At 34.6% G+C, this 24,319-nt stretch overlaps 1 protein-coding gene across 1 annotated transcript in view; it reads left to right on the top strand.

Annotated features, from left to right (window-relative positions):
- The window catches only part of LOC141288079 (GPI ethanolamine phosphate transferase 2-like), a 222,035-nt gene that overhangs the window by 108,432 nt on the left and 89,284 nt on the right, over window positions 1-24,319 (top strand). Inside the window, exon 8 of the mRNA XM_073820194.1 lies at window positions 2,051-2,335. Within this exon, the coding sequence (XP_073676295.1) occupies window positions 2,051-2,335 (285 nt within the window). The remainder of the gene's footprint in view (window positions 1-2,050; window positions 2,336-24,319) is intronic.

The following is a 24,319-nucleotide window of genomic DNA, read 5'->3' as shown; positions in this document are numbered from 1 at the left end:
CAGTGGCTTGCCTTGTTTAACTGATGTGCTGACGTTAGTGATGATTGGGCGATGCAAATGTTGGAGGCATAACTATTAACGATCTCGGGGATGTTGCGTAACAGTGGTATATCATGTCCATGTACTGAACTGTTATTATTTAACTATGCCAAGGTAAATTCAGTTTTCCATTCTATGGCACCTTTAACATACATTGTGGGATGTACAGTAGTCACATATTCAGGATTGGGTTGGAACAAATGTTGTAAGTAATCATTTGAAAATCGCCCACTCAAAAACTTGTATAGGTTACTAATTTATTCATTTAGGTGCTTGCATCCTATATAGGCAAGCAATTCCAGCTGCAGTGCTGAACCAATTTCCCATTGAGAGGCTCTGCTTTATCCTGTCCTCTTGTGCATTTGTCGTACGTGGGCGACCAGCCCTCTGAGGGACTTTAATGAACTAGTGGCATTGTAAACCTGCAATATTCAAGAAATCACAGATTTGGAACAACCAATTTTTCTTGCAACAGCTGAAATGGTCAACCCTTTGGTCTTCATCTGGACAACCTCCTTTCACAGGGTTTTTGTCACCTTAGAACAGCCTGGCATTCAATCTAATTGAAAATTGGAGAAATGCTGCCAGTTAAATAGGATTTGTCATATAATTAAGAAAATTAGCTCCAGGTGGCAGATTAACACCAATAACTTTCTATCTAACTTAGTATCTGTAAGTGTTCTCTGATTCTGATGTTAGATTTTGCTGAATTTGGCTGACTGAGCAAGCTGGGTGGCTTGCTAATGTATTAGATTCATCTAATACATAAAATAAGTAAGGTTGACCAGAATTAATGTGGGAAGAAGAATTTACTGAAGGTAGCAGTGTAGCAGGTCTTCAACAATGATGTTAGCTTGTGGGTCATAGTTTCTTCTGGCTGGTTCGCCAAAATTGTTAGATTTCACTGTATTTGACTTAGCGGTGGTTTGGGTGGCTCGCTAATGTATTAAATTACTTTAATACATAAAATAAGTAAGGTGGAACAGAGTTAACGTAGGAGAATAATTTACTGAAGGACTTCAAAATATCGTAACCCTTGTAAGAGTCATAGCTTCTCCCAGCTTCTCCTGGCTGGCTCGCCAAAATTGTTAGATTTTGCTTTTTTTTGGCTGAGCAGTGGTTTGGGTAGCTCGACAATGTAATCGATTTCTCTAATACATAAAATAAGTATGCTTAAACAAAGCTCAGGGAAAAAAGAGTTTATTAAAGAAAGTTGTGTAGCATAGCCGTCTTCTAGATCTTAACCCAAGGTACAGTCTATGTGACCAGACCTTATACCTGGCAACAAATGGCCCTCAAACAAGACATATGCTCTTAGGACCTTCCATTGGAGACCTTACAATAGGCAGGAAGGACAATCCATCCTGGGTATGGATAATTTCATTGTATGGCCATTTGGCTCACACCTTTACAGACCAAATATTGATAACTGGGGCACATGCAATGTAACACATCAAATGTTGATGTCGTCTGGGATTTCGTTTGTCGATACACAAAATACTTTACTGATCAGAGTTCTTTTTTAAAATATCGCTTTTAAGTTCTTATACTGTGCTTCAGAATACAATTAATTAAAATAAAATAAAAAACACTTTCCACTGGCATCCAATCAGAAGTGATCACTGGAGGAGTTTTTAAAGTGCTGTAAGTGATTTCTGCAATTTTGCTGACTTAGCCAATAAACCCAATTTCTCAAAACTCCACCCTCTAAACACATCAGCCAATCCAATTTCTGCAAACCCGCTTTTTTTTCTGCTTAAACGTTTTAGATTCTTTTTTGTGCCTAGTGTTGTCACAGAGGCATGTGTGATTTCTCAGGACACCTATTTCTGTGATATCTGCCAGAGACATTTTTATGAGCGATATTCCCAGAAAATCACTTACAGCAGCTTTAATACCAGGCGTAAACCACTATCGGCATCACCCGAGACAGATGTTAATACAAGTGGTAAACAGAGCCCTTGTGTGCACGTGTGTGTAATTGAAACGCTCTCTCTCTCTCTTTCTCCAGGTGTTGTTTTTGCTCTTGTTGGCCATGCCGGAGGCGTTGAGTAGGGAGGCGGTTGTGGACGTCCCACTGGCATCATCTCTGCTCTCTCTGCCCTTTTACCTGCTGTGTCTGTTCGGCTCGGCCCTTCACGTGCTGATCTGCACCTCCGCTGGGGGCCCCTGCTACCTCTGCTCTCTTCCTTGGGTTCTAGTGTTCACTGTCATACTCTTGTCGTCCGCCTTCATGTGCGCTCTAGTCAGCATGGCGGCGAGGAGGATGTCGACCGGCAACAAGACCCCTACAAAGGTGAGTTAAAGGTTTCTGTTATATGAGCATCACCAAATGTTTCCTGTTAAAATAACCAAACATTAATCTGAAATAAAACACTAGTTGGGTTCTGGAAGTAAAAACGGCATTTGTTTTCTCTGTGGGAAAATTGATTTTTGACGATAACTATGAAATCTTCAAAGACAGACCTGTTGTGAGCCCTGAGGTTGTTAATTGATAGTATATTTGTTGAAGCAAAATATGTCAAATAATGTTTAATTGCAGAATTTGTGGTGAAAAACTACATTACCCATAATGCTGTACAGAAATTCAACCAATCAAACATCTGCAGCGCCAAAAGAGCTCCGTCCATTCTAAATAAAGCAAAACGATTTGTGCTTTCGAGAAACAAATCCATCATTGAGACATTTAAACTTCAAACCATCATTTCAGCTAAAATATGAGTCTGTAATCCATAATACCGCTTTCTCCATTGAAAAAGTCTATCCACTGTTGTTCTCTAACATCAAAACTCACCCACATCTTTGTTTGGAACTGTTTTGGACAGTTTTCACTGTAAATAGTGCTTGATCTGTGGATATTTCTCTCCTGATACAGATTAAACATCTTTTTGCTGGAGGAAGCAATATTATGCATTATGGGCTTGTATTTTAGCCTAAAGCAATGGTTAGAAGTTAAAAATCTTTTAGTGATGGATTCATGTCACTGTTGAAATCACCAGAGTCTGGTAAAGACACCATGTTCCAGATAAAGAGAATAAAGAAGGCCTGTTTTTCTGTTTAAAAAAGAATCATTAATTCACAAAAATTGGTGGGACAGACAGAATTTGACATGGCAGGCAGCTCAAACAAACAAAGCAATGTTTTGGCATCGTGTTTACAGTGTTTACACTTTTCAGGGAAGTCAACCTGTGAAAGTGTCTTGTAGTCGTCTCTGCACATTATAGGCTGTGATGGGAGAAAGTTTTTGAACATCAGAAGCATCACACACAGCAGCTTTATGTCTCTGGAGGGCCGAGCAAAGCTTCAGATTTTTCATTTTGCTCTAAACACCAAAAACAAACCCTGATTGAAGTTTTATCCTTGACAGTTTATTTAAGGACGAGTAGAGAAGCTCTTTGGTTTCTTTAGACACAGGCTTTGCTGTAAAGGCAGTGTCTCTTCACTTGTTTAAAGGTCAAGTGTGAACAGGAGCTGTTGTTGAAAGACGGCTTTGACAATAAGCCTGCTTAAGAAGTAAAAATAAATAAATAAATAAATACAATAAAATCAGTATGCTACCTAAATGCTACCAGAAGTTTGGGGTTTGTAAAATTTGATGTTTTTGAAAGAAGTCTTTTATGCTCACTAGAGTTATTTGATAAAAAATACTGTAAAAACAGTAATTATTTTTTACAATTTAAAACAACTGTTTTCTATTTGAATATATTTTAAAATGTAATTGACTTATTTGATGCAAAGCAGATTTTTCAGCATCATTAATTCCATCTTCAGTGTTACGTGATCCTTCAGAAATCATTTTAATATGCTGATTTAATGCTAAAAGAAAAAAAGAAACATTTCTGATTGAAAAATCAGAAAAATCAATGATTTTTCTAGATATAGAAATTACACTTAAATTCCCTCTTAAATCCAGGTTTAGATTTACAATAAAAATGATAGTTGTTGAAGGTATTACACCCCGTTCTTAGGAAATAGTTGTATGATAAGGGGCATAATAAAGGTAAGGTTGTGGTTGAATACACACAGATTACATAAGGGAAACTGTTAGATTTATTAGAGTTAGTGGGGTAAGATGAAGAGCATGTTTTAGGGATGGCCACAGGCCAAAATAACAAACAACAGATAAACTACAAACAAAAAATAAAGAAATAAAATGACCTAATAGGACAATAAAATAAAATACAGTACACTTACCTAATACCTTAACAAAAAAAACAAAGCCCAAACACATTCACAAAATAAAAAGTCAGGACACCACCAAAACTCGTTTGATCATCTTGTTTGACAAGTTTGATTGTCAGCCAGAGGAGAATCCAGAATCTATCAAAAGACAGACGATAAGGAAAAAAGAGGGAGAGAGACAGAGCAACACAATGCAGCAAAGCAAATACAAGAAGTTTGTGACAAATGCGTGAATGAAAATAAGAAATATGATGACAGCTGCTTGATTTTTAATTAACTTAGCTCATTTTAAAACATTTTGTCTTATTTTAAATAGTTTAAAGTTAATGTCCCCGGTAGGAGACTTCAACAATATGTGACCCAGCACCACAAAAATAATTGACATAGGACCAATAAAAATAAGCAAAAAAAATCTAAATATTGAGAAAATCGCCTGTAAAGTTGTTTAAGTTGTTATTACTAATCAAAAATTAAGTTTTGATATACTTACAGTAGGAACTTTACAAAGTATCTTCATGGAACATGATCTTTACTTATTATCCTAATGACTTTTAGCATAAAAGCAAAAAAAAAAAAAAAAAAAACCGAACATTTTTGCCCATACAATGTATTTTTGGCTATTGCTACAAATATACCCATGCTACTTAAGACTTAAGGTTTTGTGTTCCAGGGTCACAAATCAGCATCTTTTTGTGATTATGAAAAAGTATTAACATTAATGGATTCAAATACAATAGCAGTAGAGCTATTCATAAAGCATTTTTTTTGCACTTTCACTGATAAATCAAATCAAATCAAATCAAATCAAACCAAACCAAACCAAACCAATAGTCCTCACAAAGCAGCAAAGCAATCTCATCAAACAAATATGTCTTAAGACGAGTTTTAAATATGTTTATAGAGGTAGACGATCTGAGATATTGGCAACCATTCCACAACTCTGGGGCAGCAACTAAAAAAGCACAGTATTCTTTGATATTATATGTGACCAAGGAATTTCAAGGAGAGGCTGGTCTTGGAATCTCAGAGATCTTTGTAAAGAATGAAAATTTTCGAGCTCAGAAATATATTTTGGTGCCAGACCGTGTAGGGCTTTAAAAGTATACAAAAACATCTTATATTTATTCTAAAATGAGCAGGTAGCCAGTATAAAGAGGCCAGAATAGGGGATAAATGATCCCTCTTTCTTGTGTTGGTCAGCAACCTTGCTGCAGGACCCGCTAAAGACGTGAAAGAAAAGACTGACTTGCACCCAGGTACAAAGCATTACAAGACATGCAGAAATAAAGGCATGCATTACTTTCTCCAGATCACTTATTGTCTGTCAAACTCTGTGTCAAACAAGTATGCAAAGGACCTAGACTTGTTGCTATATTTTTTGCATAGTTACTATGGCTAAATATAATAATTTCTGTCTTTTCTCATTTAAAATATTTGTACACTTTCAAAATAAAAATAAAAAATCCTGATAATTTACTCACCCCCATGTCATCAAAGATGTTCATACCCCTTCATTTTTTTCACATTTTATTATGTTGCTGCCAAAAGTTAAACTACTTTTTTCCCCCCACATCAATCTACAGTCCATACACCATAATGGAGAAAAAAAAAAACTGTTTTTTTTTTTTTTAACATCTTTGAAAATGTATTTAAAAAAAAAAAAAAGCTAAAATGAATCCATTGCATTGTACCTGTATTTGGGACAGTTGAAATTTAGCTCAGGAACATTCATATCAGTTGTAGATGTTACTACACTAAGTTATTAACCTGTGGCAAATTCAATCAAATGGGTATTATTTGGATAGGCACACTCTAAATAAAATGTCTAACACCTGAAAATGCATATCAGAGCCTGTAGAGCTCAGAGACAGGATTGCACCAAGCCACACATCTGAGGAAGTGTTCAGGAAAAGTTCTGCTGCATTGAAGGTTCACAGAAGCATGTAGTCTCGGTTACCCTTAATGGAAGAAGGATGAAACAACCAGGACTCTTCCTAGAACTGGCCTCCTGGCCAAACTGAGCAATTGATGGAGAAGAGCTTTGGAGAAGAGTTTTGGTTAAAGTGATGACCAAGACCTGATGGTCACTCTAGTTGAGCTCCATGATCATATATGTAGATGCAAGAAACTTACAGAAGGACAAACATCACTGCAACACTCATTTGATCTGGGCTTTATGCTGCTGTGGCAAGACTCAATCCTTTTTTCCTCAGTGAAGACACATGAAAACACAGTTGGAATTTGCAAAGAAACATCTAAAGGACCCTCAGACTGTGAGAAACAAGATTCTCTGGTCTGATGAACTTCAATTCCAAGCATCATGTTTTGAGGAAACCAGGGACTGCTCATCCCAAAACTAAAGCGTGCTTGTAGCAGCCTCATGCTGTGGGGCTGCTCTTTATCGACAAGGACTGAGGGACTCATCAGAGAAGAAGAAATGCTCAGTGTACCAAAATATTGAACCAAGTCCAGAGCATTCAGAACCTCAGACTGGGCAGAAGGTTCACCTTCCAACTGGGTAATGAACCTAAGCACACAGCAAGAGTGGCTTATAGACAACTCTGTGAATGTCCTTGAGTGGCCCAGCCAGAGCCTAGGCTTGAACCCAACCAAAATATTTTGGAAATGGAAACCTGAAAATGTCTGCCTGTCCCCATCCAAGTTGATGGAGCTTAAGAGGTGAATAGGTGAGGAGAAGAATGGCAGATATTTGCCAAATGCTGATGTGCAAAACTTGTTGCATCATACCCAAAAAGACTTGCAGGTGCTTCAGCTAAGTACTGAGTTAAGGGTATGAATACTTATGCAATGTACTTATTTCATGTTTTTTTATTTGTAATAAATTTGTGAAGTTGTGAGAATTCTGTTTATGCTTTGTCATTACAGTGTATAGAGTGTAGATTGATGTAGGGAAAAAAGTAATTTAAAATAGTTTACCTTAAGGCAGCAACATGACAAAACATGAAAAAAGGAAGGGTTTTGAATAATTTTACAAGGCACTGTAGTGAACTTTAATGGGGATCAGTAGGTTGAAGGCTCAAATTTCAATTTCAATGCAGCTTCAAATGGCTCTACACAATCCTAGCCGAGGAATAAGGGTCTTATCTAGTAAAACAATCGGCCATTTTCTTAAAAAAAATACAAATTTATGCACTTTTGAAATGCATTACGTTATTATTGAAGTTGGAAGAGAAAATGAGATGGAGTTTTTTACCCTATGCTACCTTATTGACCCTAAGTACACAGGTGAAGAAGTAAACACATGACCTTTCCAACAAGATAACATAATGCGTGAAGACGCGCATCGCAGAGCTAGTGCAAGACTAGCATTTGTGGTTAAAAATAAATAAATTATTTTTTAATAAAATGACCAATCGTTTCACTAGATAAGACCCTTATTCCTTGGCTGAAGCCGCAATGAAACTGCCATTTGGACCTTCAACCCACTGACCCCAATAGAAGTCTACTCTATGGAGAAAAATCCTGGAATGTTTTCCTCCAAAACCTTAATTTCTTTTCGACTGAAGAAAGAAAGAAATGAACATCTTGAATGACACGAGTCAGTAAATTATCAGGAAATTTTCAATCTGGAAGTGAACTTCTCCTTTAACTGAAAAAGTTAGTATTGTGTCTTTTAGACATTTAAAACAGTGATTTAACACAGATATCCTCTCCAGGCTTTATAGGCAAATGCATCTAGGTGTCATCAGGATAAAAGTAATTTGAAATACTATATGTCTTAAAATCAGAACCAAGAGGAAGTGTATATAATAAGAATAAAACTGGTCTCAAAATAGAACCTTGCGGAACCCCTCAGGTAATAGACGCTATTGATGACAAAACGTTTCCCATTTTAAAGGGTTAGTTCACCCTAAAATAATTTTTTTCCTATAATTCACTCACCCTGAAGGCACCCTAGGTGTATATGACTTTCTTCTTTCTGTCAAATCCAATCCAACTTTTAAAAATATAAAAAATTGTTCTGGTTCTTTCAGGCTTTATAATGGCAGTGGATGGGTGTTTCTGTTCATCAGTCCAAAACAAGTCCAATATAGTGCATCCATTTATAATAATAATAATAACAAGTGGTTCACATGGCTCCAGAGGGTGATTAAAGGCCTCCTGTAGTGAATCAATGCGTTTTTGTAAGAAAAATATTCATATTTAAAACGTAATTATCACAACTGTCGTAAACAGAAGCTGTTCCGGGCTGATGACGTAGGATGTAAGCGTTCTTTAACATTAAAATGTTAATGTTAATTTTTTTTTTTTATGTCATCAAGACGAAAATGTTTTATGTTACTGAAAGTTTTCAACAATAATTGCAAGTTACTAATGATAGTGGCGTTTCTTGTGTGTTTCAAACTTTTAGAAGGAACTCAGTCTTATGTAAGAGCCAATCTTAAACACATTTCTTTGTCAGGTTCAGATTGAGCTGTTATGTTGGCCTCCGTGATGAATGTGAGATGAGAATATAACCATCAGATCAGCCTGCTCTTCCATCATGGGATGGAAATGTCATCATTATACATCAGTAAAGTTTATAACACTGGTACAGTCTCACAAAAAACATTCATCCACAAAATCATAAGAAAGAAAAAAAAAGTTGTGCTGGTCTGACAGAGTCGTCTCTCTTAAAAAAACTCCTCATAATAATGCATATCTGGTTTTGTCTTCCTACAACAGCAGAGACGCAGAGAAAGTTTTCAGGGATAAAAAAAAGAATTTGCTCCAGAGTTAATGAGATAAGAAGAGGACATCTCTTTTAATTACCTCTTTACAGGAAAGAAAGATCTCCCTCTCTTTCTTTCCGTGGCACGCGGGAGAAAATTGCTGACAGTCAGAGGTGAGAACAAACAGAATGATCATTAGAGAGAGAGAGCGGTGCGGCAGAGGAGAAGAGAAATAAGGCGAGGAAAGATGAGCCGAGTGAAAGTTTTGCAGCATCACTCCTCAACTCCCAGTCGAGTTCCTGTCACCTTCCACCTTCCAGACGGCTGTCTGTCATTTGAAGCATCACTCATGCTCAATATTTAATGAGCAGGTTTTTGCTCCGGTTTCCGTCTCTGGTGGCAAGAGCTCGGTTTTGTGCACAGGGAATATGTTGGGCTCTAAATTAAACACTGGTTTTTAGGAGCATTCAGGTTGAATAAAGAGAAATCGTCCAGCCTGAGGCGTCTTCAAGAGGCCATATCATGGAAATCAGGATTTCTCTGGCTTGTTTGATGTGTGTTGTGTGTGCTAGAGAGTGACACACACTCGAGTACTCGAATATGACAGCGATGATCATTCGTGGAAACACACTAATGATTTATGTGATCGGTGATGATGGCATATTGGGGTTAGGACGGCGGTTTTATCCGCTTATGCATTCCCTGCCATCAAACCCAATAGGAAATAGTCTATAAAACACATTTAGTGAAACCTTGTGACTTGTAAACTTTGGTGCAAGAGCCTATTTGTTTTGTTGGAAAATAGTAGCACAGCATACTTGCAATGTCATTTTTTATAATAATAGCAAAACAATTTACTTACAAACTTCTGGAGGGGGAAAAGGAAGCCACAAAAAAGGTTGTCGAAGTGAAAAATTATTGAAAACAAAATTGACAATATTGTGCTTTATATTTATTTTAAAATGTTGTTATCATTAACTGTTTAAAACGTTTTAAACTTAATTATAAATATTAGATTCTATAATAACTCTATAATTAGAAATGTTAATAATGTGAATAACTGAAATAAGTTTAAAACACTAAAATTATTAATTGGAAAGAAATGAACTGAACAAAAACTGAAAACTGAAACTGAAATTTATTATTAGTAATATTTAAAGAATATAATGATATTTAAAGAATAATTAATATTTAAATAATTAGTTATATTTACAACAAAGGTAATACAAATAATAATTCATATTTAAATAAAAAAATATTTAAATAAAATAAAAATAAACAATGTATAAAACGTTTAAAACAATAAAACTGCTAACTGGAAATAAATCAATCTAAAGTTAAATTGCAATAAAGAAATAATTAAGTAATATTTATTTTATTAAGTGCTATTTCATTGTTGGTAATATTTAAAGAATATTTCATATTTAAAGTAGCAATATTTAAAGAACAAAAACAAAAATAACGAGAGAACAGAATTACAAAATAAAAATAAAAAGTGTAACAAAAAATTAAATATAAAACTAATAAAAAATAAGCAATGTATAAAAAATGTACTACTACTAAAAATTATTAGTAAGCAATGTTTAATTATTAGTAATATTTAAAGAATATTTAAATATAATAATATTTAAATAATAATTCATATTTAAATTAATAGCAATATTAAAAAATTGATAAAACATATCACATAACAATTACAAAAATGTCAAAGAAAAAATACATAAATTATAATTAATTATATTAAAATGGTAAAAATAATAAAAATGAAAAATAAACAATGTATAAAAAGTTTGAAACAATAAATTGCTAACTGGAAATAAGTAAATAACTCATCCTCAACTGGAAATTTTTTTTAATACAATTATATGTAAATAATATTTAAATATAATAATATTTAAATAATAATTCATATTTAAATAAGTTGCTAACTGGAAACTAAGTAAAAAAAGTAATATTTAATTATTAGTAAGTATTTAATTATTAGTAGTATTTGAAGAATAATTAGTATTTAAATAAGTAGCAATATTTAAAGAACAAAAACTGATAAATGATAAGAGCACAACAATTACAAAAAAATGACAAAAATGTAAAGAATGATATTAAAATGAAAAAGTAATAAAAATAATAATAAAATAATAAAAATGTATAAAACAATATAGAAAAAGTTTGAAACTATAAAATTGCTAACTGGAAATAAATAAACTCATCTTAAACTGAAATAAAAAATAAATTAATATTTAATTATTAGTTCGTAAAAATTCATTATTAGTAATATATATATATATATATATATATATATATATATATATATATATATATATATATATATATTTTTTTTTATAATAATATTCAAATAATAATTAATATTTAAATAAGTAGCAATATTTAAAGAACAGAAACTAAGAATTACAAAAATATAAAAAATACAAACTATAAAAAATATAAATAAACAATGTATAAAAAGTTTGAAAAATAAAATTGCTAACTGAAAACACTATTTAAAAAACTTAAGTAATATTTAATTATTAGTAATATTTAAAGAATATTTAAATAATAATTAATATTTAAATAATTAGCAATATTTAAAATAAAAAATAATAAAAATAATAAGAGCACATAACATTTCTTTTTAATTATATTAAACTGAAAAAGTAATAAAAAAATATAAATAAACAATGTATAAAAAGTTTGAAAAATAAAATTGCTAACTGGAAATAAAAACATTTTGAAACTAAAATGAAAAAATAATGAAGTAATATTTAATTATTAGTAATATTTAAAGAATATTTAAATAATAATTAATATTTAACAAATAACAATATTTAAAATTAAAAACAAAACCTAGTAAAAATTACAAGCGCAGTGATGATGATTATGATGATGATGCAGAATTACAAAAAAAGACACAATTTAAAAAGAGTGTTTTGGTGCAGGTGCTCTTGGCAAGCGACAAAAATAATACAGTTCGACATAGAAATAGGCTGTTGCCCCTTTGAAATGCACTACTGCCTTAGATGTATAATTGACAGGTGCAGATCCAGGAAACAATTGGCTGTATTTCCAATTCATTCTCCAGGTAATGGGCTCTCCAAGGATCCAGGCCAATTTGACAGAAATTTGAGTTACTCCCACATGCGTGACAGTGACCCCTCAGCGGATACCTGTGAGACAGAGGTGAAGGGAATCATGGGATTGACGTCAAGCGTCTGCGAATTGCTCATGATTGACATTAACCTCCCTCACTGATGAACTGCTGAGATCAGTGGAAAATAGAGAATAATAATCATTCTAAAAGCATTGATGATTAATACTTAGACTTGTGTCAAAAGAAGCACATTTCTATGACAGTATTCCTAACTTTCATCATTTTTTTTATTCATTGGCATGAAAATAATAGCACAATTTGTTTTGCACCGTTTCAGTTGGAAGCTAATAAACACTGTGTGATTGAAATCTTACCTCGCCTTTGCCTCTCTAAGTGTGACAAGATGACAAGAAAATGACAACAGAATTACAAAAATATTACAACATAAAAAAAATAATTTAAAAAGTTGCTTTATATTTATTTTAATGTTATTATCTTATTTAAAACATTATTAACTTGAATAAATAAATATAAATATTAAATTTAAAAATAACAGATACATAGAAATATTAATAATGTTAATAACTGAAATAACAGGGTTCGTACGGGTGCTTGAATTCCTTGAAAATGCTTGAATTTTAATGTAGTGTTTTCAAGGTTTGAAAAATGCTTGGATTTTGGATGAAGTGCTTGAAAGTGCTTGAATATGCAGTTGCATCGGTTTCATATTAATTCGCTTTCATACTAAATAGTTATTTTTTGTTATGCTTATAATATGTAAAAGAAAGAAAAGAAAAAAACAGCTCCGCTCCAGTGTACACGTGAGGCTGTAGTGTGATCTGCCGGTCTTTCTTGCTGCGCGCCCTCTGATGGAACAGAGCGGTAGATAAAACATGCCAGTTATCAGGAGGTTGTTGCATCAGTCCTCAATGGCTTGAAAACGACAAGTAAGAATTATGTTTAAAACGAGAATTTGGGGATCGCAAAATTGCCAGCCCGATGTCCCGGGGCTATTGTGTTTTCCAGTCGGGCTACTAAAATGTTTCACCGGACTATCTTAAAGTAGAGGGCTCGTGCGGGTCATTACAAACTCATCAATTTAGCCTTATCAAAGTTAAGGCCATACAAAGTTTTAAATGTATTAAAAAGTATAAGAAAAGGCTTAATTATAAGTTTAAGAGTTAGGGACGGATCTACGAGAATCGCGATAGGGCTGGATAAAACTTCAAAAGGCAATGATATCATATTGAATAAACATACACACTGCACGTTTCAAAGTCAAAACGCGGCACGGATGTCTTTATATGAATGTATCTGAAGGGAACCGACTGTCCTCAGAAACGTGTCGTTGGCATTTTCATTTCATGTCTGATAAAACTGCGTTAATGCTGATTTGTGTACAGCCGTTACTAGGAAACCGTAATATTTCAGCACTTCTAAAGCGCCCCCTCGTGACAGGGAATGAATTTGCGAATATTCAGCTGTTTAGTAAGATTATCACCAATTTTGGCCCATGTTTTTATGCAGCAAACACATAAGAGTTGTAAATGTAAAAGTTATGTGCTTTCTAAAAATCTAAACAATTAAGACATATTTAATATTTATGTTTTAAATAAATTATACTTGATATATCCATTTTAAAGGTATAAAGGCTGAAATGCCATTCTATAATAGGGTGACCAGATGAGACTGGTTAAAATTCGGGACGGGGGGGGGGGTAATGAACAATGAATAATAAAGATGATGAATTACAAACGAAATTGACTGAACCAATCATGTTTTTATTAATATAAGTAGCCTACATATACATATAATTTTATATAATATAGAAGTAACGTTAGGCTATTTTTATACTTCAAACTGAAGTTAATGAACCGATCATATTTTTATTAACAAGTACATATGCATATAAATTGATTTAGCCTAATACGTAGGCTATAGAAGTATTATTTTGAACACGGTGCCTCGCCCTCGACCGGTCTGACACCAAACTCTTTCCTACACACTTTGCAGAACGCTTTACTTTCATCATGTAGGGCTTTTGCAATCCATGGATACCTGCCCACCCACTCCTCCCGGTACCTGCAGAGACGTTTTAGCTTTTTTGCAGCATGTTGGGGTTCCGGTACACCAGCCATGTCAATTTCATGAATGAAAATTTGCTTATCAGTGCATATCTTAATGCGCGCCTACGGTATATCTAAAAAAAAAAAAATGCTGCAGCCAATGAGCAGCCGGCGGGGGCTGGTTGCCAGGCTGCAGGATGACTCAACCTCGCTTCACGGACAGTTTTTTTATGTTTTATCAGACAATAACTATTTAAGATTTTGCTTCAGTATAATTTTCGGGACAATTAGAGCGGGATTCGGAACAGCAGCTTAGATTTCGGGACTGTCCCGAATTTTTCGGGACGTCTGGTCACCCTATTCTATAAGATGTTTTGTTCTTGTGAAAATCTGAATTATAAATCATGTCATTTTATGGCTTAATGTTACTGTACATTGTTCAACCCAACTACGGTGTTCATTTTACTTGTGCAGCTCTTAAAAAGGGTCATGAATTGCCTTAAATTGATATTTAAAAATTCTGTAATACACTGTGAAAATAGTGAAAAAAATACCTTGATATTTGTGAATAGGAAATCAGGTAGGAGTCTAAATGTCAATCAAAAATATTTTCAATGTTTAAAAAAAGGTATTTTTTCATTTGGGCCAGTTAAATTTTATTATTAATTTTATAGTGTCTTTTTGACTACCTTTTAGTACTTTTAGGCTGGAATGTGAAATGTATTTGTGAAAATCCTTCAAGTTTTAGAAAGTTTTCAAGTTTTAGAATTTTAGTTTATCATATTTTTTTACAGTCATTTTATACCAGTCATTAATTTGTTACCATAGACATTGCCCTACTCCACTCATACAGTATTACTTTTATTTGTGCAGGTCTTAAAAAGCCTTTAAATTTTATTTTTAAAATACTACAGATACTCATTAAATTATATTAATTGTATATTTTAAATTATATAATTTGTATACTGAATGTTGACTATTTATATGGGGCAATGTTATATGCAATCTAGACAGTTGTTTTTAAATAGCACAATAACATCTGATTTAAAATTTAGAACTCATGTATGTGAATATGTATTTACCACAGTGCTGGAAAATCTTGAAAATGCACCTTGAAAGTGCTTGAAAAGTGCTTGAATTTTACTTTGGAAAAGGTGTAAGAACCCTGAAATAAGTTTGAAACGCTACAAAAATAAACAACTGGAAAGAAATGAACTGAACTAAAACTGAAATATAAATGAATTTAAGTATTTTTTATTAGTAATATTTAAAGAATATTTGAATATGATAATAGTTAAAGAATAATTAACATTCAAATAATTAGCGATATTTAAAGAAAATGACAACAGAATAGCAAAAAAGTAAAATTAAAGTGTCGCTTTATATTTATTTTAAGATGTTATTATCTTTAACTATTTAAAACATTATTAACTTGAATAAAAAAATTATATACATATTAAATAAAAAAATAACAGATAAATAGAAGTATTTAGAAAAAAAAACACTAAAGTTACTAACTGGAAATAAATGAACAGAACGAAAAACTGAAATATAAAATAAATTAAGTAATATTTAATGATTTAATAAAACTAATAAAAATGACAATAACAATTACAAAAAATAATACAATTGTAAGAAATAAAATAAAGATTGAAACTATTTAAATAAAATAAAAATACAAAAATAATGTATAAAAAGTTTGAAACAATAAAACTGCTAACTGTTTGCAAAAAGGTTTGCAATTTCATGATTATAATAATAACAACAACATATATACAGTCAAGCCCGAAATTATTCATACCCCTGGCAAATTCTGACTTAAAGTTACTTTTATTTAACCAGCAAGTTTTTTTTTATTATTATTTTTTTTTTTGATCGGAAATGACACAGACTTCTCCCAAAAGATAATAAGACGATGTACAAGAGGCATCACTGTGGAAAAAAATATTTCTCAGCTTTTATTTACATTTGAACAAAGTGGCATGACCAAAATTATTCATACCCTTTGCAAACTGTCACAGTCTATAGGAAAATCCAAAGTTCTATACCATTCCAAATAGTCCAAGCTGTTCTAAAGCATCCTAATTAGCCTGATTCATTGGGAACAGCTGTTTTAATCAACTCAACAGTTGAAAAACAGAAGCTCTCTGCTGTTGGTTTGTGGACAGTCATGGCTAAGACAAAGGAGCTCACTGAGGACCTGCGGCTGCGCATTGTGGCTGCTCACAAGTCAGGAAAGGGCTATAAGACCATATCTAAATGATCTGAAGTTCCAGTGGCTACAGTGCAAAGTATTATTAAAAAATACAAGACGTTCCGCACTGTGAAAAATCTCAGAGGATGAGGTCGGAAGCCAAAAGTGACACCTGTGTTGGCCAGGAGGATAGTGAGAGAGAGGTAAAAAAGAATCCAAGGATCACAACCAAGGCCATCCTGATGAATCTGGGCTCTGCTGGTGGCAACATCTCAAGGCAGACAGTCCAATGGACACTGCACACCGCTGGGTTCCACGGACGCAGACCATAGAGGACACCACTTCTCCAGATAAGGCACACAAAAGCACGCTTGGACAAAGAAGAAGACTTCTGGTCTCCTGTTTTATGGTCAGACTCAGATGAAACAAAAATTGAATTGTTTGGCCACAATGGTGTAGCCTTCATTTGGTGTAAAAAAGGAGAAGTCTTCAACCCTAAGAACACCATCCCCACTGTCAAACATGGTGGTGGGAACCTAATGTTTTGGGGGTGTTTTTCAGCCGGTGGACCAGGGAACCTAATCACAGTAAGCAGCACCATGAAAAAGGAGCAATTGTAACACTTGTCTACTGAATTGGGAGCAATTAATAGATTAATTTGCTACACTAAAAGTAGATGAAGTAGATTGCTCAGAAGATTTTAGAGATCGTAAGGGAGGTGGCGGGTTGTGGTAAGGAGTAACAGACAATCACAAGTTGAATTTGAAATTTGAATGTAATTGTTTCTTTTGATGTAAATTGGAAATGAATGAACAAAAAAAACTATTTACAATGTCCTACAACAATGTACAATAAAGATTAATGAAAACTTTCCCTGAGTGCACTCTTCTTTACCCCAATAGTATACACGGTCCGGTCATTTAAATTTCAGAGGAAAAATAAAATAAAATAAAATAATAAATAAAATGAAAGTGAAAATGACAGAATTGGCTTTTCTCTCTTTCTCTTTTTCTCTCAATTGGCTTTATTTTTTCTCCTGACACAGGCACGTCTTTTACACAGGCACGCGATCTACAATGGCGTCGGGGAACTCTAAAATTAACAAAATATATCGATGCGGTTCAGTATGACCGCTTAGACAGAAAGAATTTAAACAGTAACACACACAAATTATAATTTTTCTCCAAAAATAAAATCAGTTATTTACCTCAAATTGATTTAACTCTCACACAGGCGCGTGTCTCTTACACACTCGCACATGGCCAACAATGGCGTCAGTAAACTGAAATGAATAAGCAACAACCATGCGGTTCAATATGACCACACTTTTAACCACTTATATTGAAACTGACTTTAAACTAAAACAAATATAGTTTTGTATTGATCTTTTACCTCTATGTTCAGGTTTGCTCTTATGCAGGCGTTTTTTCTATACTGGCGCGTGTGACCAGCAATGGTGTCTGCGAATGAGTAAAACTGTGATCACTGCTCAGTCGGCTTCTTCAGCGGCCCGACGCTTGTATTAATTAAATGTATCTTCCTTACACGTTTCAGAGAAACTTTTTAATGTTTTTAATAGGGATGCACGATATGTATCGGTCGATAACTTGCGCGTTTTGTCAGTAAAGCCGGTTCTGTAATCAGCGGTAAATGCCATCAGGTGCGTGATTTCACGTTGAGCCGTATATACTACACACAGCCGTTGTTTACCGACGAGCTGTAAACAACGGCTGTGTGTAGTATATACGGCTCAACGTGAAATCACGCACCTGATGGCATTTACCGCTGATTACAGAACCGGCTTTACTGACAAAACGCGCAAGTTATCGACCGATTGGTATCGGTGCATCCCTAGTTTTTAATTCTATGAATCCGATCGCGGAGTTCAGATCATGTCTTTCAAGTCTTCTCTATCAACTGCTCGTCTTCTCTCTATCATTGCGCATGCACGTCACACGTAGAGTGCGCAATGACAACGAGCTCTCATTGGTTAATAACTTATCTTCTAAATATGCTAAATTGATTAATTTTTAAATCTTCTTTAATACTTCACTTAGTTTTTTGTTTACTTTTAATACAAGAATATAATGTTACCAACTGGGAAAAAATTATGATTCACTTCAAGTAGACTTCAATTAACCAGGGTTACACAATACATCAAAATTCTCAACAACAACATCAGGCAGTCTGCAGAGAAACTTGGCCTTGGGCACCAGTGGACATTTCAGCATGACAACGACCCAAAACACACAGCAAAAGTGGTGAAGAAATGGTTAGCAGACAAAAACATTAATGTTTTGCAGTGGCCCAGCCAGAAATCCAATTGAGAATCTGTGGATGGAGCTAAAGATCAGGGTGATGGCAAGGAGACCCTCCAACCTGAAAGAGTTGGAGCTCATCGCTAAAGATAAATGGACAAAAATACCAGTGGAGACATGCAAAAAGCTGGTTAGCAATTATAGGAAGCATTTGATTGCTGTAATAGCCAATGAAGGCTTTTTATTGATTATTGAGAAGGGTATGAATAATTTTGGACATGCCACTTTTTGTTCAAATGTAAATAAAAGATGAGTAATATTTTTTTTCACAATGATGCCTCTTGTACATCATCTTATTATCTTCTGGGAGAACTCTGTGTCATTTCTAATAAAAAAAAAAAACTTGCTGGTTGAATAAAAGTAACTTTAAGTCAGAATTTGCCAGGAGTATAAATAATTTCAGGCTTGACTGTATATATACAGTATATTGTCCTAGTATTACTATACTCTTTTAATAGTATTATACATTTATCCATACATTATGAAAAACATCATATTAAAAAATATTTAAAATATTTAGCTTCATATTCTAAAATTTGAAAAACTGTTTAAGAATTATTATTAAAAGTTTTATTTAGCTATTATCGTGGCAATAAGGATACAAATGGTAGTAATATGCAAAAACCAACGTTATTGAAATGTGCTTGTTTTAAAGGTGTTTCCAGCAGAGATCTGTTTCCAGCAGATGTGGGTTGTGTCTGTATTTCATGTCCCTTGCTGTTGGGAATCCCGACACAGTGTTTAATTAGTCTGCATTAATTGCCTCCTGATCAATTAGTGCTGCTGTCATCCTTTTTAATAGAGATGTTTACTCGGCACTTCAGAGGTTGTTTTGATTCTTATTATAATCCAAAACTCAAAAGTGACTCTCGCTCTGATAAGACCCCGTCTCTCAGTCCTGCATCTGTTTTTAAATGTGATCATTTGCATATTCCTAAAGTCTTCATAATCTTTGATCAAAATGTAATAACACACTCCATTCTGAATTTTTTCTTCTTCACCTTTTTCCTTTTACACTCTTTGAAAATAAAGATAATATATTGGCATGGATGGTTCCATGAAGAACCTTTAACATCCACTGAATCTTTCAAACGTTCTTTAAAAAAAATGGTTCTTTATAAATACTGGTCACTAAAAGGTTCTTTGCGGAAACAAAAATGGTTATTCTATGGCATCACACCAAAAATACATAAATAAAATAACGAGAACTTTAATTTGAACGTTGAATGTTCTGTTATAATCAAAAGGACTAAAAAGCAGACAAATGAAAAAATAAAAACAACACTTTCTGTAAATGTTGAGATCCTAAGAGCAAGTGAGTCTCCATAAAAATTTCACAGACTTCACTAAGGAGCACTGGTATGTGTATGTGTAAAGGAGCTCACTGAGGACCTGCGGCTGCGCATTGAGGCTGCTCACAAGTCAGGAAAGGGCTATAAGACCATATCTAAATGTTTTGAAGTTCCAGTGGCTACAGTGCAAAGTATTATTAAAAAATACAAGACGTTCTGCACTGTGAAAAAATCTCAGAGGATGAGGTCGGAAGCCAAAAGTGACACCTGTGCTGGCCAAGAGGATAGTGAGAGAGATAAAAAAGAATCCAAGGATCACCACCAAGGCCATCCTGATGAATCTGGGCTCTGCTGGTGGCAACATCTCAAGGCAGACAGTCCAACGGACACTGCACACCACTGGGTTCCACGGACGCAGACCAAGGAGGACACCACTTCTCCAGATAAGGCACACAAAAGACCGCTTGGCCTTTGCAAATGCTCATCTGGACAAAGAAGAAGACTTCTGGTCTTCTGTTTTATGGTCAGATGAAGCAAAAATGTAATTGTTTGGCCACAATGATGTAGCCTTCATTTAGCGTAAAAAAGTAGAAGTCTTCAACCCTAAGGCTTTTTTTTTTTTTTTTGGCCGGTGGACCAGGAAACCTAATCACAGTAAACGGCACCATAAAAAAGGAGCAATACATCAAAATTCTCAACAGCAACATCACGCAGTCTGCTGAGAAATTTGGCCTTGGGCACCAGTGGACATTTCAGCACGACAACGACCCAAAACACACAGCAAAAGTGGTGAAGAAATAGTTAGCAGACATTAATGTTTTGCAATGGCCCAGCCAGAGTCCTGACTTGATTCCAATTGAGAATCTGTGGAAGGAGCTAAAGATCAGGGTGATGGCAAGGAGACCCTCCAACCTGAAAGAGTTGGAGCTCATCGCTAAAGATGAATGGGCAAAAATACCAGTGGAGACATGCAAAAAGCTGGTCAGCAATTATAGGAAGCATTTGATTGCTGTAATAGCCAATAAAGGCTTTTTTATTGATCATTGAGGAGGGTATAAATGCCACTTTTTGTTCAAATGTAAATAAAAGCTGAGAAATTATCTTTTGGGAGAAGCCTGTGTCATTTCCGGTCAAAAAAAAACTTGCTGATTGAATAAAACTAACTTTAATTTGCCAGGGGTATGAATAATTTTGGGTTTGACTGTGTGTGTGTGTGTGTGTGTGTGTGTGTGTGTGTGTGTATATATATATATATATATATATATATATATATATATATATATGTATATATATGTGTATATATATATATATATATATATTCTATATATAAATACTTATATATTAGAAACTTTTTAAAAATTTGAATTAAAACATTTCTTATATTTCTGTCACAGTTTCCAACTGACCAAACCGTAGAAGGTCTTGCATGATAGTGATGCCACTGAAACCACTGAAGAGGAGCGTATTCTAGCATGCCTTAGAGACCAACACATTCACACTCCCAACTCATCACATATTGACGCTTGGTCAGCACCCTTTGGCATCACTTTTTGACTCACAGGTTCCTCCATCGTCAATATGCCGACACGAAAGGCACTAGGAATTTTATTGTCATGATTGAATTATATATTGGGTAATAATATTGCCACATATGCAGCTAGGTGGTGCTTCTAAGGGCAGCCGCATGAATGTTGAGCTGCTTGGCAGTCGGGCCTTTTTTAGCTTTTTAAACAATTTTAAACAATTTTAACTTAAAGTTGTTAGGAAATGCACGGATAGATTATTTACATTCCACCTTGGGTGCTAAACACTTTTTATGAAGAGTTGGCACCGGTGTTATGTGATGTTTTCAATACATGTATCCAACATAACATTTTTCCAAAACAATGGAAGGAAGCCATAGTCAAAGTTGTTCCTAAAAAAGCAAAGCCTAGTTTTCCAGCAGACTACCATCAGATCTCATTACTCAGCTGTGTTGGGAAAGAGTATGAAGGAATCCTCAGAGATGCCATTCTGGAGGATATAGCTACAAAGATCGAACCATCAAAACACTGCTTCATGAGGAACAGATCAACTGATACTGCCTTGATTCAAATTCTCCAGTACTGAAGCATGAAGCACTTAACAGCTCCCACAAAATGGATATACATGTTGTTTTTGTTGAATTTACTCGAGCTTTTGACACAATCAAACATTGTCAACTGCTACTATCCTTAGCTGATATGCATGTTAGACGACCCCTTTGGCTCATTGTAAGGAGCTATCTGACTAACCGAGAGCAGAGGGTCAAGTGGGGCTCCTGTGTGTCTAGCCCCTTTCCGGTTCCAGCTGGTGTTCCCCAAGGGGGACTTTTATCCCCTCTGCTATTTGTTGTATGTATAAACAGCCTGGATTCGTCTTTGCCACCTTCGGTAATACCGGTGAAATTCGCAGATGATCTAACAGTCACAGAGCTCCTAATGGGATCTTTACCTGGACTCACTCAGAAGGCCTTAGATTCTGTAGTGGAATGGGGACAAGAATTTACATTAGCAGTGAATGGAGCTAAGACTGTGGACATGGTAATTAGTGCCAGGAGAGAGGACAACATTCCGTCCCCTGCCTCTCCTATTATCTCAGGACATGCAATTAGTAGAGTTTCCACCTTTAAAAAGTTCAAATATCCTCTGACTTGTCATGGGATGCCCACGTTCAGTACATGATTTCGAAGGTGCGTCCCAGAATATATTACCTTTGCACTGCAAAAAGAGCGGGTCTCCCTTGTGATGTCTTATTGCAAGTTTACTTGACTTTTATACGGCCAATTCTTGAGTATGCTAGCCCAGTATGGGGTGGTCTGCCTAAAGGTCTCACTGAGGAGTTAGAGAGGATCCAAAAGCGATGCTGTTGGATAATAGGCCTCCCTACTTCAACTCTTTCAGCACTGAGTGAGAGGCGTGAGGAAGCCACCATACGCACTTTTACTAAAATACTCAAGGACAGTTCATCACCACTGCATTGCTTCTTACCTATGGCTCCAACACCTACTTATTCCCTCCGGCGGCACAGGACATATGTTGTACCCAGGAGTAACACTAAACATCATGAACTTTCTTTTATTCCCCGTGCTCTGAAATTAGTGCATAGATAACTTACAGGTCTTTGATTAGGCTACCTTTTCTGTGATTCTGTGTTATATATATATATATATATATATATATATATATATATATATATATATATATATATGCCATCTTATTTGCTTGTATTTTAGCAATTTTTTATTATTTATTTTTACTAAGTAATGACTGTATTTGGAGTATGTGTATGTTTGACACATTTCAGGGTTTTGTGCTGCAATATCCTGTCATGTCAAACTTTAAAACAAACAAACAAACATTATTGCATATATGTTGGGATGTGATTTTTCAATGTAAACAGTCACAGCAGTTTTATTTATATTATACTATTTACACATTTATGACTAATAGACTATTTGTCAATAAAACACACGATATGACAGGCAGATACAACTATAGTCATCATTTTTTTTTAAAGTATTACTATTCCAAGTCTTCCGAGGCAAAACAATTGATTTGTGAGAGGAATAGTTGTGATCGCCATCTCCGTTGCCATAAAGATTGTCTTATAAGTGAGCGCAAATTCAAAAAATGCTGCCAGAAGAAGCCTTACGTCAGCCTTGGTTGTGAAATACCACTGGCCCTTGTGTGTCTCGTGACCGATTGCGTCATGCTACGGGAGTATCTTTTTGAATAAGATGTGAGCGTGTTAACGGAGTGGGATCATTTTCAGCGATTAAAACCTTGTGTTTTACTCTCATCTTTACTTCTCATAAAGATATCGAATGGCTTCAGAAGACTTGGAATGCAACAGGACTTGTTTGAAATGCTTTTCTACTGCTTGTTTATGGACAGTTTTTGCAATAACTACCTGTGACTGTACTTATATTTGCCTGTTGCATGCTTTATATTGTTCAGAAGTGGGTAGGTTTAGAGGAGGGGTGGGGTTACTCCAATGAGAGTACAAATTTATTTAAAAATTATTTCTATAATTATAAATGCATGCAAACCATTAAATTAAGACAAACAAGTGAAAACAATGTCGAAAATGACACTAAAAGGATTCCTCTCTGCGACAAAAAATTACACTAAAAGAATACCACTGTGCGTCAAAAAAATTACGCTAAAAGGATACCCCTGTGCGTCGAAAAATGACACTAAAAGGATACCACTGTGTCTCGAAAAATTACGTTAAAAGGATACACACTAAAAGGATACCCCTGTGCATTGAAAAATGTTGCTAAAAGGATACCCCTGTGCATCGAAAATTGATGCAAAAAGGATACACACTAAAAGGATACTGCTGTGCATCAAAAATTGACACAAAAAGGATACACACTAAAAGAATACCACTATGCGTCAAAAATGACGCTAAAAGGGTACCCCTGTGCACTGAAAAATTACACTAAAA

Source organism: Garra rufa, chromosome 16 (assembly GCF_049309525.1).
Source record: "Garra rufa chromosome 16, GarRuf1.0, whole genome shotgun sequence".
Taxonomy (NCBI): Eukaryota; Metazoa; Chordata; class Actinopteri; order Cypriniformes; family Cyprinidae; genus Garra; species Garra rufa.
This window is presented reverse-complemented; position numbering and strand designations above follow the sequence as displayed.